The sequence below is a fragment of the Amphibalanus amphitrite genome, unplaced genomic scaffold (assembly GCF_019059575.1).
Source record: "Amphibalanus amphitrite isolate SeventyFive unplaced genomic scaffold, NRLGWU_Aamphi_draft 000618F_arrow, whole genome shotgun sequence".
NCBI lineage: Eukaryota > Metazoa > Arthropoda > Thecostraca > Balanomorpha > Balanidae > Amphibalanus > Amphibalanus amphitrite.
Window position 1 is genome coordinate 339881 of NW_024882112.1, and position 16729 is coordinate 356609.

The window sequence follows — 16729 nt, forward strand, 5'->3', positions numbered from 1 at the left end:
AGATCGATACCTTCATTTTTGGCCAAGTTGTAGCGAAATCTTCAAAATTGATTACATCAAATTTTTCAACTCGATTTTTAGCAATTCTAAACCACGTAGCGAAAAACAAAGAACACCATTAGACTCCCCGTGACGAGCTGCATCGAATCGATACTCACTTTATGCAAAAATGTCAAGTTTGAAATTTGACCTCATTTGACCTGACCTTTACCTTACCTTCACCAGAACATATCCTAAACTTGCCCTTAACCCTCGCCCATGTAGGGGGGGGGTTGGTGCAACCCCCCCTGAGGTTTTTCGGAAATAGTGCAAAAACGGCGGCGCGCAGCGCCGCCAAATTTTGGGGACCTTATGGGGCAAACCTTGCGCATCTTTTGATAAAAAAAAATTTGACCGGGTCATGTCAGGTCACGGAGTTATGACGTCACAAAGGGAACAGCCTCCGGCCGGATTTTCACAAATTGAGTGCCAACGCCCGAGGTTTCCTGCCGGTGGTACGGACATCGGTTGATGGATCGTGATGAAACTTCCCATGCATGTTGGGGCAAGTATTGGCTATCATATGGTATAAGAAACTTGACCGGGTCAGGTCAGGTCACGGAGCTATGACGTCACAAGAGGAACAGCGTCCGGTACTATTTTTGAAAAGCGCCCGAACCACTATTTTGCTAATTCTTGTCACCTCGATGGGAATATGCAGCAATATTAGCTTCTATAGGGAGCAAATGGACCTCCCAAATCCAAAAATACAATCAGATTTCAAAAATTTAAATTTTGATTTTTCGAATTTCTGCCGCCGACTGTGACCTTGCCGACTTCCGGCGCTCCCAACGCGCCATTTTTAGAGCTAGGGAAACGAAATACATACCAAACGATAGAGAATTGATCAAGGAACACGATAGTGAAGGTTTCAAGTCGATATCTCCCACCGTTTTGCCGCAATCGCCGCGGAAAGTTGAAAAAGTCTATTTTTCCGAAAACTTTGACCTTTGATCGGTCAAAAGTAGGTCAAATGTTGACCTAGGACCAAAAAATATACCACCAATCGCGAGATCTCGGCGAGAGCAATCCGTTGGTCTTTTCCGCTAAGCTCTACGACGCTCCGTTTTCAAACGCCAAGGGGGGGGTCGCACCAACCCCCCCCCCCCCTGCATGGGCGAAGGTGGCAGATCGCCGTTTACGGGCGAGGGTTAAGGTTGCCTGACCCACATATTCGCATTTTTCATGTAAAATGAGTCATAAAACATGTATCTCACGACGCTTTCAGATTATGACCCTCAGTGACCTGACCTCTGTGACCTGACCTGGTATCAGTGACCTCAAATAGCAAAATATGTGTTTGGCAGACAATTTCCGTCGATGATTTTCAATAGCATGCTCCTTGCTCGATTTCACAACACATTTCTTGAAATGCCTGTAAACGATGAAAATTCGACCTTTGACCTGACCTGTACCGTCATCTTGGACCGAGGTCAGTGAAATTGGATCACAAGGTAGTTCATCGGTGGGCCTATCCAGCGCCTTTTGAATTTTGAAAATCGGCCGGTAATTTCCCGAGATCTTAGGGGGGGGGGGGGGGGAACGCCCCTCTCTACGGGTGGTATAGGGTCCGCCGATAGCCCCACGGGGCGCTGAGTAATATGCCGCGAATGCAGCTTTCATTTTCGGGGATATGTTCTTTTCTGATTGACCTGATCTTGACCGTGGCATATATATGCTTACCTGACCTCTGCATGAATCTGACAATCGTGTAGCACATGAAAGATTGTGCACAATGCTGACAAAGTTTATGACGAGAGACGCTCAGTACGAGGCTGTAAAGCCCATACTACCTAAAGTCCAACATCAGATGTTTGACCTGACGTTGACCCGACCCATGACCTCGAAATTCAAGTTCAAAGTACTTATTAACCCGGCAGTTGCTGGGGTATTTCGCCACCCACCGTTTGCTGGGGGGGGGGGGGCGTTAAACGCCCCCAGCCGATAACTCGAGAACCAATAGGCGCAGCGAAACGCACGAGGCGGCAAACGAAAGAACGCGTCGAGACGCTTCAGATGAGTACTTTAAAATTGAATTTTGAGGTCACAGGTCGGGTCAAGGTCAGGTCAAACACCTGAAATCGGGCTTTCAGGAGCATGGATTTCAGGACTTCGCAATGGGCGCCTCTCGTCATAAACTCTGTCAAAACGGTGCACAATCCATCATATAAGGCCTACAAGAGCGTCAGCTCCATGTAGGGGTCAGTCAAGCATAGGTCAGGGTCAAGGTCAGGTCAACCGGGTAGGCTGATATTCGCAGCCTGTGACACATGTTTTATGGGTAATTTGGGGCGTAGAACACGATGGTCACATTCATTTTATCATATGTGTACGTGTTTGGCTCAAAAAGTTCAATTTAAGAAATGCATGTATCATGGTAGTGAAGTAGTCACGAGAAATTGCCAAGATTCAGTTCAACATTTTGGACAATGCGGAACGATAATCAATAATCGGAGATAGCCATTTGATTATTCATGGTATGGGCAGTCTAATGGCGTTTACGGCATGCCTGTATGTCTATTCTGTGATTTTATATGATTATTTGAACATATGCCGTTTTTGGTCTAAAACTCAGAAATCATGACGTCACTAAAACCTCGATAGCTCAAAAACTTTCCAACCGATTTTTTTGAATCTTTGTCACAATAAACTTCAATCAATTCCCTACAGGTACTCAAAATTTGGCGCGCCTGCGGCGCGCCGTTTTTATGCTATGGCCCGGCGAAAAAGTGGGGGCGTTTAACGCCCCCCCCCCCAGCAACCCCCCGTATGCATATTGGTTCTCGTTTTTTTTTTCGACTGGGGGCGTTTAAGCCCCTCACGCTCCCCCCCCCCTCAACCAAGTGGTGTGCGATGAAATACCCCAGCAACTACCGGGTTAATTAGAGTAGGGCATGGAAAGGGACAATGTACACCGCCCACATCCTCTGTTCGGTGTTTCACCATTACAGGAGTGTTGTAGAACCAAGATGTACTATGTACAGACCAGTCCACAGCAGAAGTAATGTGGGGTTTCAGTCATGGGTATGTTCTGCTTCTGAAGCTTACGAACGATTAGCCAGACTACAATGAAACTTTGAATGTAGCTTATATGTATCGTCACCCTTGCAGGTGCAACTTTAGCTATTGACATCTTCTTTTCGATCACTCCGCATTAAACAATCGCCAGTCAAAGCCAACCGTTGAGATTGGTAAAACCCTACATTACTTTAGCGGTGGGCTGTACATAGGTGCCCAACATTACCGCAGTGACTACTAAAAACGCTGGCTGATAAAATGTCAAGCGAAACCTAAACGCCAGCAAAAAAAAAAAAATCACATCCAGCTCAATGAGATAGCGATTTCAGGGTCAGTCCAGCACCGGGTCACGGCTGCGACGGCAGCCGGTTTCCAAAGACGGCCAGCTCGGCGAAGTCGAGGAGCGGCTTTGCGCGGGTCAGCCGGACGTAGCGACCGGTCAGCAGAACGGTGCACCGGAACAGGCGGGCGTAGCCTTTGGCCACGAACGGCTGCTCGAGCCACACGCAGCGCGCCGAGTGAGTGCTGTTGAATGCCGTCGGGTGGCTGCCGACGCGAACCTCCGTCAGACGGTTGCGGTTCTCCGCCAGGGTTGAGCCGCAGCAGTCGACGCGGCCGGCGTACAGAATGCTGGTGACCTGCACCGTCTGGCCGAGGTCGACCGTCCACGCCGCTGTGGGCACGCGTACCCCCTCGGTCGTGTGGGTGAAGGTACGCTCATCGCCGTCGTTGCCGTACCGTGCCGGGTATTTTCTGTCTTGCATGGTCAGCCAGCTTGTTCGGTTCAGTGCCAGGTTCTCGCCAACGTATTGACAAAGTGCATTGAACTGGTGGTTGAGGCAATGGCCGTCGTGGATAGCCATGTCGCGGTTAATGATACCACAGTCAGCCGGCTCATGACCGTTGGGCTGCCCCCGGTCCCAGGCGATGTCAGTCGCCTCCTTGCCGTCGCTGGTGACGTAGCGTCCCTCCTCCAACATGTCCTCCATGCCGATCCAGATGTAGGGACTCGTACTCTGTCCCTCGACGTAGCTGCGGAGCGGCTCCAGGCCTTTGCGCGTCACCTCTGGTAGCAGTATGGCGCCGTCGCGGAGACAGATGTTAGCCGCCCGCAGTCCATTACCGGCTGGGAGCATACGAAGCCATTTGTCACCCACCTCCTGGTAGGAGGCCGGCGGGGTGCCATCTGCTCGGGAAAAGCTCCACACAAACGACTTCACGTTGTCAGTGGAGTTGACTTCGTTGGTGATGCCTTCGGCGTACATCCGGCAGCGACTCTGCTTGGCGGAGAAATCGAACGCCACACAGCTCATCAGAGCGACACAGGCCGACTCGCAGGCGGTGACAGAGCCCAGGCTCGTCTCGGAAATGAGACCAGACGTCAGTTGGCGGCCGCTGACGTCGGTGAAGTTGCCCGCCTTCCGACAGCCGCCGGTGCCGTCCTCCCGGACTGTGCCGTGACAGCCGCAGACGCCGCCCGCACACGTGGCGCCGGCCACCAGCAGCGAGCAGTCGTCGTCGACGGCGCACTCCGTGGCGCGCGTGCCAGAGCCAGTCACCGGAGCTGGCCTGCGTGCTGCCTGGAGCGGGCAGCAGCTCGGTGAGCCGGCAGGTGGCCGTGCCGGCGCTGCTGCCGTAGCCGCGACAGGTGTGGTTGGCGAGACACAGCCGGCGGCAGTCGCAGGCGCTCACCGGGCTCAGCGTCTGCCCGCCGTCATCGCTCGACGAGACATCGCCCCCCGGCGGCAGGTCCTCGAAGGAGAAGGCGCGCAGGTGAGTGTGCACCCGGGACTGGAGGTCGACCTCCGCGCCGGCGGTGTGCCGCCAGCCGGAGGCGGCCAGCAGCGAACACAGCAGAGGCCACATGGTGACGCGTCCGACGGCGAGCGACCGTCGCAGCCGACTGCCGGCCGAGCAGTCGAGAGCTCATCGATTCTCCGTTGCGCGCCAATGGAGCTCCCAACAACCAACGCATAACATATCTGGTTAAGTTTTTTTTTTTAAGATCCTTAGGATCACACGATGATTTTCTTCCACCATGTTTTCCAAGAGAAGTATTTTTTTACATGTCTTTGCCACTGAAGTGGTACATCAATGAGGCTGTCAACCGACCCAATAATATAGATATGTTGCCGATAGGTATCTACTGATATCATACTAATAGCTTGAGCAAACTGATATCAAATTGGCATTTAGGTTAGTGACCTTATCCTCGTAGTTTAAGAATGTTAAGGCAAAACGCTTGTTTGCTCATAATTTGGAGAACAGCTCTTCATCAGAATACCAAATTTAACCACGCCACCCTGGGGAGGGGCAGTTTTTTTGCGAATATCTGAAAGAACTGGTGCGCGCGGCGCCTCTGTTTTTGGCACACTTACTTAATATATCTTTTCCGCAAATGTCGTGAAAACCTAAGACCCGGGTCGTTCAAGATCATGTCACAAGGTTACGTCAAGTGACCTTACCTCAGAAAAAAATCAAATGCTCGCTGTAGCTACACCGACAGAGCGATCGCTTTGAAACGCTCAGCGATTGATAAGACTAACAGTATGTATAAAATTTTAACCCGCGCACCGACGGGGGGGCGGATATCCGCCCCCCCTGAGGTTTTTCGCGAATAGCGGGAAAACCGCGGCGCGTAGCGCCACGAAATTTGGTATGACTATAACCTCATCAATTTTACACATGGTGTGCAAGTTTGAACTTCCTACCTTTTAAGGTCAGGTCACCAGGTCACTTTGAATGACCCAACCTCAAGTCACTTTTTTGCAACTTTGTCACCGTGCCACAGCTACAGTAGATGTCGGAGGCCTTTGAAAGTCGCAGGATATTATAAGGTCATTAGTAGCTACAATTTGTATATCTCGGAATTTTGATATCGGTGACCTAAGGTCAGGTCAATTTCGCGAGCTCCCCATTATAAGTCAATGGGGGAAAAATCAACTCCCTGTTTTTACCACTAAAACGGGTCGGAATGGCCCCATATACTTTACATGACTTCATATACGATCAACCATCACTACCTTGAGGTCTGTTTTGCTGTTGGGCAGCTGTGAGGTCATGTGACGTCATCAAAGGTCACCAAAGGTTTTTGGCCAATAACTCCGTACAGGAACAAGATACAGACGCGTGGATGGTCTCATTGTGTTCAGCTTGTCAAGACGCATCGAATGATATACATGATGACCTCGAGGTCACGTGACCTGAGGTCAACCTTTGACCTTGACCTTTCGAGGTCAACATATATATCATTCGATGCGGATTGACGAGAGGATCACGATGATGCCCTTAGTTTGTTCCTATCTTGACTAATTCGAAAGTTATTCGAGAAAAACTCTCTCCATATCTAGCGCCGCCATTTTGACTTTTTCGACCCCTGTGACGTCATCTTTGACCTGACCTGAAAATTACCTTAGTAAAAATTGTAGATCTTGGCCGTGCGTATCCGATGCCGTTTACCGCTTGTCGCTATCTTGCTTCGTTCTCGAGATCTCAGGGGGGGGGGCGGTCATCCGCCCCCCCCCGTCGGTGCGAAGTTGGCGCAGACCCCCGTCGGTGCGCGGGTTAATGTCGGAATTTTGATATCTGTGACCTGCGGTGAGGTCAATTTTGCGACCTCTACATTACCTATAAGTCAACGGGAGAAAACTGAAATGCGCCTCTTTTGGAAGAATGTCGTTTTAAACAGTCTCAAATATCATTTTCTAGGTAAAAATGACACAATTAATCGGGAAATTGCACTCGTGACCCATGTATATGCTACGTCATCTCAGGTAATGAAAGGTCCCCAACAGTTTTTTATTATAGCTTTTGCTAGAGATGTGCTAGAACGGTGAAAACACACCTCAAATGTGTTCATCTCGACGATACGGATCGACTGATAAACAGCATGACCCTTTATTGGCAGGTCGTGACCTTTGAACTGAGGTTAAATTTTTTAAAATGACCTTATAAGGTTAAATTATAGTTCATTTGACGCGTCTCGACGAGAGACACGCGATGCTGGCAAAATTAATGTCGTGACTTCCTTGGGTCTAAAGTTATTAAAAAAAAATGTAAAGCGGCTATTTCTAGTTGCTGCCCTCTGGAGGCTAAACCGTTAACCTGAGTTCAAATCTGAGAGCAATATTCAGGACAGAAAGGCCTTTGAAGGAGAAGATATCGATCTATGGAATGCCAAAGCGGATGAAAGAATGGGTAGGGAAGGGCAGGGGATAAATCGGTACATAAACAATGGCCCGGGGGCTCTTTTTTATTAACCCGCGCCCCGTTGGGGTCTGCCGTGCAACGAGCCCTGTTGGGGAGGGGGGGGGGGGGGGGGGGGACGGCGTGCATTTTGGCCCCCCTAAGATCTCGAGAACCACGCAACATAGCGACAAGCAGCAAACAATGTTGGATAGCCCCAATGACGAACTACCTTGTGACCAAATTGCATTGACCTCGGTCAAACCGGTGACGTCACAGGTCAGGTCAAATGTCGAATTTTCACCGTTTACAGGCATTTCAAGAAATGTGTTGTAAAATCGAGTAAAATGCATGTCATTTAAAATAATCGATGGGGAATTGTTCGGCAAACACATATTTTGCTATTTGAGGTCACTGATACCAGGTCAGGTCGCAGAGGTCAGGTCACTGAGGGTCACAACATGAAAATATCATGTGATGCCTGTTTTATGGTCCATTTTACATGACAAATGCGATTATGTGGGCCAGGCAGCCTTTGGGGCCAGTTTAGGTTATGTTCTGATGAAGGTCAGGTCAAGGTCAGGTCAAATTAGGTCAAATTTCAAACTTGATATTTTTGCATTAAAGGGACTATCCCACCTTCTAAAATATTGTTAAAACCATTTAAATTGTGCCCGACTTTATATAGATTGGATGACCAGGAACTCGGTTCTGGCATTTATTTTTCATTAACCTTCGCCCCAGTGGGGGGGGGGGGCATATGTTACCACCCTGTCGCGTTTTTCGCGTGTGAATAAAAAACCGCGGCGCGTGGCGCCGCGCCGCTTGGGGTAGCTTTTGGTACATCAATTTTGGACAATGTGTGAAATTTTTGACCCCAGGTCAGGTCAGGTCAGGTCACCAGGTCAAGTTAACTGACCAAGCCTTAAAAAAAGTTTGCAATCATGTCCAGCCTGCAGTGTTTATCAGAAAGGTTTTAAACTTGGTGGATTGCATCCTGTTATGGGAGCCTACAATTTGTATATCTCGGATTTTTTATATCCGTGACCTAAGGTCAGGTTAGTGGCATGACCTTTCCATTACAAGTCAATGGAGAAAAATGAAAATGCCTCTAGATCCGTGTGTACGCATAGGAACAGTCCAAATATTTCAGAATCACAATGATTTAGTCCACTCGTGATGACCAAGGTGTCATTTTTGCTAATAGCCTCTAGAAAGGTCATCCGAGGTCATTTGAGGCTACAAACAGTTTTTTGCCAATAACTCGCGATTGGAAAGAGATAGAACGCTGGGAATGGTCTCATTGTGTTTGTCTTGTTGAGACGCATCGACCGATATGCAACATGACCTTTTCCGGTCAGGTCATGACCTTGACCTGAGGTCAAATTTTTAAGTTGACCTTTCAAGGTCAAATTATAGTTCATTCGACGCGTCTCGGTGAGGGGAACACGATTCTGGCAATAGAAATGTCGTGGCTTTTTGTAGTCGAAAGTTATTGTCGAAAAACACTTTTCGTAAAAACAGCTATTTTTGGAGTTTTTGCCCTCTGGAGGCTAAACCGTTGACCTGAGGACAATATTGATAATGACCTTTTCAAAAGAAGAGTTCAAAAGCTATCGATTGCTTTTCCATGCGTTTTTCTAGCTACCATAGTTCCTGAGATAGCGGCATGTTTTCTGAAAAATATAATGACAATTGGCAAATTTTGACCTTTGATGACCTCTGGTGACCCCAATATTGCTCTAAGGTGAAAAATGACCGAAATACTTTCAAACGTACGTATTGAGAGCTATCGACTGCTTTTTACCGCGTCTTTCTAGCCCTCTTAGTTTTTGAGTTAGAGGTGGGTGGTAACATATGCCCCCCCTCACTAGGGCGAAGTTGGCCGAGACCGCCACTGGGGCGCGGGTTAAACATCTTAGGCTTCCCATATTCCAAACACAAACTTTCAAATATGTGACGTCACAGCCCAAAATTACCTCCTTCCCCAGGCCACATTACTGTCATAAAGCTGATTCTTTTTACTCTGTAGGCACCACAACAAAGTTCAGACCAAGTTTTAAGCGATTTTTCAACGAACAAACCCATTTAAATCAGAATGACTAAACGAGGTGACGTCACACTAACGGTCACTCCATGGTGAAGATAGGGCCTTGTACAAGGCCCATTTTCAAATGAAGGGAACGAATTTCTTCAACACCAAGACGCCGCGGGGGTTGCAACCTAGATAGATAGTGGTTTCTGAACCTCGCCGCAAACTTGGCTATCTCAACTCAAACCCCATGTTAAAGGTGGGATAGTCCCTTTAAATGAGTATTGATTCGATGCAGCTCGTCACGGGGAGTCTAATGGTCTTTGTTTTGAGCTACGTGGTCCAGAATTGCTAAAAATTGAGTTCAAAAATTTAACGTCATCAATTTTGAACAGTTTTTTCGCTATAATTTGACTAAAAAAGAGGTGTCGATTTCAAATTTGGTATGTGGATAGAAGCACTATCATATATGTGTATTCCAGTTTTTTTTTTGAAATTCGAAACATTTTTGGGATTTTTTTAGTTTTCTAAAAAATAATGTTTTTTACTTTTTGGGGGTCAAAATCCCAAAATGTTGAAAACCCGAGATGGCAGTTTTGTAGCGCCGTCTCTTTTCTACACGACCACATAAAGAACTTTGAAATTGCTTGTTAACTGTAGATTGTATGAGCCTTTCAAGATGTCATGTTTTTTGCTCATTTTTGCTCGAACATGACCTCAGTTCGACCTCAATAACTCCTGACCTAAGGTGACCTATGACTTGAAAATTTGTGTGAAAGTGTCAAATTGATGCTTAGAAAGGTTCTGAAAATTTGGCGGCGCTGCTCGCCGTCGTGTTCTTGCTATTTAGAAAAAATACACATGAGGGACCATTTTGCCCCTCCCCCAACGGGGCGAGGGCATTGAACACCATACACTGAAATGGCAATACCCGCTTATGTACATAGGTACCTCACGATTTCTTGTCCGCATAGCTCCAGGATACGTGACGACTATGCTAATAAGTACGACTTATGAATTTTCAGCCGACCACTAATGGTGACCTCATTGTTGACCTTGGCAAAAACGTTATAAATAAAGACATATTTTGCAATAATATTGAAGAACACTTTTTTGAAATTTTGATACTATCTTCGAGAAGATTAACCCGCGCCGGTCCGGGGGTTGTTTGAACCCCCCCCCCCCCGTGCGGTTTTTCGCAGATATTTCAAAAAGCGCCGCCGTTTTTGGCACACTTCTTCGTGCATCTTTTCCGCACATGTTGTAAAAAATTCAGACCCAGGTCGCCTTAGTTCAAGTCACCAGGTCACGCAAAGTGACCTCACCTCAGAAAAAAATAAGAATACTCGTCATAGCTACACCGACTGATCGATTGCCTTGAGACTTTCAGCGATTGATTACAGCAACATTATCTATAAAATGTTTATCTCGGAATTTTGATATCGGTGACCTAAGGTCAGGTCAATTTTGCGGCCTCTCCATTATAAGTCAATGGGAGAAAATTGAAAAGCGTCTGTTTTGCACGAACACTATTCTAGACACACTCAAACATCGAGATGTAGGTAAAATTGACATACTGAACCGGAAAATGGCAACTGTGACCCCTCGTTATGTCCCCGCGGTCATCTCAGGTCACAAACAGAATCTAACAGTTTTTCGCTAATAACTCCTGATAGAGGCGTGCTAAAGCGCTGAAAATGCCTTAGATGTGTTCGGCTCGACGTTGCGAATCGACCGATATGCAACATGACCTTTTCCGGTCAGGTCATGACCTTGACCTGAGGTCAAATTTTCAAGTTGACCTTTCAAGGTCAAATTATAGTTCATTCGACGTGTCTTGACGAGAGGAACACGATGCTGGCAAAAGTAATGTCGTGGCTTTTTTAGTCAAAAGTTATTGCCGAAAAAACGCTTTTCGTAAAAACGGCTATTTTTGGAGTTTTGCCCTCTTGAGGCTAAACCGTTGACCTGAGGTCAAATTTGAGAATATCACTCAGAAAGGTTTGTAAAATCGCTATCGAATGCGCTTTTCCGCGGCGCTGTTGCTCTATCGGTTCCCGAGATAGCCGTCGGCAGTTTCCAAAATGTTGAAATAGTCAACATTTTACCTTTGGTGACTTCTGGTGACCTGACCTTTGACCTGACCGGGGGGGTGTTCATACACCCCTCCTGGCCCGGTGCGGAATCTCAGAGCACCGGCCCGGCGCGGGTTAACCAAATGAGGTTAGCGAATCTGTTTTCGCATCATTTTCGCGTGCGAGGTGGCAATCTGCCTCTAGACATTCATGCCTCGATATTGTCATGAGTATTCGACAACTGTCAAGCTCTAGTGAAGATAACAAACATTAACATCCACCTAGTTAAACCTAGGTAGAAATATATTATAACACATGTAAATTGTAAATGCAGGTACGTGCTAAACTCTATCCGCCAGTGCAGTGGGTCTAATGGCGCTCACCGTTGCGGTCGATGAGCACCTCACTGAGCGTGTAGTCGTCCGGCCCGGTCAGGCCCAGCTGGCGGAGACAGTACTCGATCACCTGCCGGCTCGTGGTCGCGTCCGACACGGGCACGTCCAGCTGCTCCTCCTGCACGCGCAGCTGCTGCGGGTGCACGCGGATGTAGCCTGGCAACAGAGCAGGCGTGATCAGAGGTGGAGGAGCAGGAGCGGTCACAGGGGCGGTCACAGGGGCGGTCACAGGGGCGGTCACAGGGGCGGTCACAGGGGCGGTCACAGCAAGGTTTACAGGCAGAAAATGGCAAATATCTGGCAGGTTGTTCGGTCACAGGGTATGACAGGACACAGGTGAAAAGATCTAACAGATATGTACAAGGCACAGGCTTGGCCATGTGTAGGTATTCACATAAATATACCTATTCAAGGACACGAGTATGTAGTGCAGAGGGCACAATGGGGACCACAGAGCCTACGGTATACTTCGAACGTTATCTTGTGGGAGCCTTAGATCAGTGACGACATCGGTTCTAATTGACATGGCAGTGATACCCCGCCGCGCTGGTGTGTGCTAGGTTATCCGGAATCGATATTCTGCAGGTGGCGCTACTAGCACATTCTTGTTGATACAAGACTGCAAGTCAGCTACCTGACCAACTGCAATTCCTCCAATAAAGAAAGTGCTACAAAGCAGACACTGTTGGTTGATTCATATCTGTAGCAGAATGTCTGCAGCTCCAAACTTTTAGTCGTCTGCCCTCTGGGTCCCTGGGGCTGAATGGTTCGTGCTGGGTCGGTCTCTCCACAGTATATCGTGTCACTCGAATGACCATAACTTTGAGCATCCGTTCCATCGTTTCCATCCTCAGGACATTCAAATCCTCCTTCTCCACACCTCAACCCCCTGTTCCTGGCTGGACGGGCAACTCCCATGCGGGAAGCTTCCCTATGAGCAGACCCATAGTCGGGCGCGGTGAGTGTCAGGGGCCTGTCCACTGGATGGGCTCAGCCCCGACAATTCACCAGGGTGCCCGCCCAGACCAATGTCTCCCTCTATTCCCTATCATCCTTCCGACCATACCATGGACTCGTTCGACCGAAAGAGCTTAAACCAACAAAACAAACACAAAAGCCGTGCCTGAAGAGCAGACAGTGTGGTGGCTTCTCGTAATCTGGCGCGTAGGTACCTGAGTGGTTTGTCTCCTGTCGTAGCCGGAGGAACACCGCCGGACGGCGACCGTCGCGCTTGCACAGCTGCCTAACCAGCATTCCACCGTCCAGCTCCGCCTCCTCCTCACAGTAGGCGTCACTCAGGTAGTACTTGTCCGCTGTAACGAGCAGTGAGACATAGACGTCACTCAGGTAGTACTTGTCCACTGTAACAGATTGGTTGTATAGAGGTCACTCAGGTAGTACATACCTGTCCGCTGTAACATAGGCATAGGTTATATAGGCGTCACTCAGGTGGTATTTGTCCGCTACAACAGACAAATCAGCAATGCAAGTTAAGCTACGCCCAATATAAGGTAAATATTTTATGTTAAAACAAACATAATTATACATTATGAAGGCTTAACCCTCGCCGGACCTATTGGTTTTCTACATACGCGCCGGCCGAGGGGGGGGGGGGCGGGTACGACCCCCCCTCGCCGTTTCGCCCCTGGTGGAGCTAGCGCGTCGCGGAAAAAACGAGCGTGTGCGCCGTTACGAGACGCAGAGATTGGTGCCCGATTTTAAGGTCCTAGGACAACCGGTGACCTCTGAGGTCAGGTCAAGTGCCCCAAGGTACGGTTCAGTTTTTGGTGAATAACTTCGCAAAAACGGCCGCAGAGCGCCGATTTTGGCAGCATCGTGTTCGTCTTGCTCAGGCGCGTCGAATGGTATACTATTTGTCCGGGTCAGGTCAACTTGGGGTGTTGACCTCAGGTCAAGGTCAGGTCAGCACCCCCAGGTCACGAAGCTGGTCGAAAGAGGTCATGTCGCATATCATTCGATTCGGCAGGTCTTCCTGAGTCCATTGGTGGCTTTCCCGACTCGCTAGCTCAATTTGATTAAGAGTTATTGACGAAAAACTAATATGACCTTGATGACGTCATAAATGACGTCACGCAAGGTCAACATTGCAAAAGTGACGCATCTAACCTTGCAAGGAGTGCATCAAATCACGATTCTGTGTGCTTGAGATAGTTGGAGATCGTTCCCGGCGCCAGAGTAGCAGTTTTCATTTTTCCCCATTGACTTATAATGGTGAGGTCACGAAAATGACCTGACCTCATATGACCTTTAGGAAAAATCCGAGATATACAAGTTGTGGGACTCATAATGGATACTAGATCCTGCAAGTTTCATTTCCCTGTGACATCTCCTCTGGCAGTGCGGGCGTTGCGAAGTTGCGACATCTGAAGACCGTGCAGAGGTTCACTTATGACGTCATAGGTCAGTGACCTGACCTGACCCAAAAATGCGGTTGGTGTCAAAAGATTCGGTTTGGATCAAAGGTCAGGTATGCCAAGTTTCAGCTCTCTATCGCCAGCGTGTTCGGAGCTATCGCGAAAAAACCCTATGGGGGGGCGGCACCCGCCCCCCCCCCCTCGGCCGGCGAGGGTTAACTTCACATGCATTCTTACAGGATGCCTATCCTCACCTGACTTCGAGCCGATGTGGAAGAAGTCACACTGCAGCTCTGTTACTCAGGAGGAGTAACAGAGCAGAAGAGAAAAATGATGGAAAAGGCATGCAAGATGGCAAATCTTACTCTACCAATCGTATACAAAAGCTGTTCAAGATTACTGATTGGGAAAACCTTCTGGAAAAGTGTAGCAATACCATCAATATTATATGGATCAAGCGTTATCAGTTTGACAGATTCCGAGATCAGACATCTCCAAAGACAAGAGAACAAGGTATACGGAAGCATACTAGGAGCTCCTATCTATGCACCTAACTGTTCACTGAGAGGAGAAATAGGAGCATCAGAAATGAAAACAAGAATAATGAAAGGACGACTTATGTATCTCAAGAATATACATGGATGAGAGAAAATGAGCTTCTGAAGAACATCACAGAAGAAATGAAAACGCACACAAGAAGTAACTGGACAAAAACAAATCTCAAATATGCAGAAGCATTTGGAATTGCAGATGATATGCAAAGAATGACAAGACAAGAGTTAGTGAAGAAAGCGAGGCAATTAGACAGTGAGAGATGGAAAGAAGAAGTACAAAATAAGACAAGCCTAACATTATACCGAGAATGGAAAAATGAAGTCAAGGAAGATTTAGTGTATGACAACAGGCCATCATCAATAATATTATTCAAGGCTCGAACTGCAACCCTCCCACTGAATGACAGGAAAAGACACATTGGACAAAGCACAGAATGTGATCTATGTGGAAGTGAGCTAGAAAATACGGAACATTTTTTGCTAGAATGCACAGATGAAGAGATAACCGAAGAGAGGAGAAAAGCAACTTTACTACAAAGACCTATGCAGGAAAACCAAGCAATGATTATTGGGAAGTTTTTGTTCGAACCATGAAGAGATAAAAGTTAAAAAAGATATTCTGTACAATAATACAATATGTGGAAAGCAAGAAAGCGGAGAATAAGCTTGAAGCAGGCCAATGCAAATGCAGGCGTATAAATCTGAAGAAGAATGGACCGCTCATTGTTGTAATTTTTGTTTTGTCCAACCCCCGCTAGTAGCAAATTCCAGGCACGCACGCTCATTTTGTTTACGCTTAGTGCTTAGTCAACCTGCTTAGTCGTAGCATCCATATTTATGGCTAAAGTGACAGTTAAGAAACAAGGGGTGCCGTTACAAAGGCTATACCCCGATCTACATCTACATCTACATCTACTCAATCATGAAGTAAGACTGCCGAGACTGACCTGACTTGGAGCCGCTATGGAAGAAGTGCCACTGCAGCTCTGTTATCATAGAGTTACGACTGCCGAGACTGACCTGACTTGGAGCCGATATGGAGGAAGTTTGCACCTCTTTTATAGAGTACGACTGCCGAGACTGACCTGACTTGGAGGAGCCGATATGGAGAAATTCTGCAGCTCTGTTATCATAGAGTACGACTGCCAAGACTGACCTGACTTGGAGCCGATGTGGAGAATGTTCCACTGCAGCTCTGTTATCATAGAGTAAGACTGCCGAGACTGACCTGACTTGGAGGAGCCGATATGGAGGAAGTTTGCACCTCTGTTATCATAGAGTACGACTGCCGAGACTGACCTGACTTGGAGGAGCCGATATGGAGGAATTCTGCAGCTCTGTTATCATAGAGTAAGACTGCCGAGACTGACCTGACTTGGAGCCGATGTGGAAGGCTGCCAGCGCCGTGGACAAGATGGCGTCGGTGGCTGCCGACCTGCTGACTGCTATCGTCCGGAACATCCGTCTCCGCAGCGAACAGTTGCCGTCAAACACCTTGATCAATACTGCATGACAGCAGAGCGGGGATTCCGTTAGCCAGGTCAGCACTGCGCCGTGGTAAATCGGACAACAAAGCTCGGCGGCAAAGTGGCGGGTCAGTTGGCTGAATGAAAAGGGCTTACAGGAGAGACTGGAAGATAGTCCAAACATTACGAACTGCACACAGTGGCAAAGGGGCAGACCAGCTCCGTAAGGATCACCAGGCAGCGCTGAGGAGTGAAGTTACATATTGTGACAGGCAACTATGGAAGTGGTGTGCATTATCGGTGACTGAACCAATGCGAATTTCCCATCCATATAAATATACGTTTTTCACAACATACGTTCGCCCAGGGTGTGGTTACCATCATCCTGCTCATCGTTTTGTTTCTTCTTGCTGGACTCTCGACTGTTCTTTTGTTCCAGCCCGTCTTCGTGACTTTTCACTTCACCGCTACTGAACTCTTCCGATATGCTTCGAGCTGAAAGAGGGCAACATGCATAGCGCGTCAGCGAATATCCTTACTTACCTACCCGTTTCCAAAATTAAACCTTTTTACAGTTTGTGCTCATAAAC

The 16729-nt window shown here is 47.9% G+C and overlaps 1 protein-coding gene across 2 annotated transcripts in view; it reads right to left on the reverse strand.

Annotated features, from left to right (window-relative positions):
• LOC122363379 (diacylglycerol kinase theta-like) overlaps positions 1 to 16729 on the reverse strand; it is a 50590-nt gene that overhangs the window by 16988 nt on the left and 16873 nt on the right. For both annotated transcript variants that reach the window (XM_043332584.1, XM_043332583.1), the window contains exons 7-10: positions 16518 to 16634; positions 16044 to 16178; positions 12917 to 13057; positions 11733 to 11900 (exon numbers count right to left, since the gene is read on the reverse strand). In XM_043332584.1, the coding sequence (XP_043188519.1) occupies positions 11733 to 11900; positions 12917 to 13057; positions 16044 to 16178; positions 16518 to 16634 (561 nt within the window). The remainder of the gene's footprint in view (positions 1 to 11732; positions 11901 to 12916; positions 13058 to 16043; positions 16179 to 16517; positions 16635 to 16729) is intronic.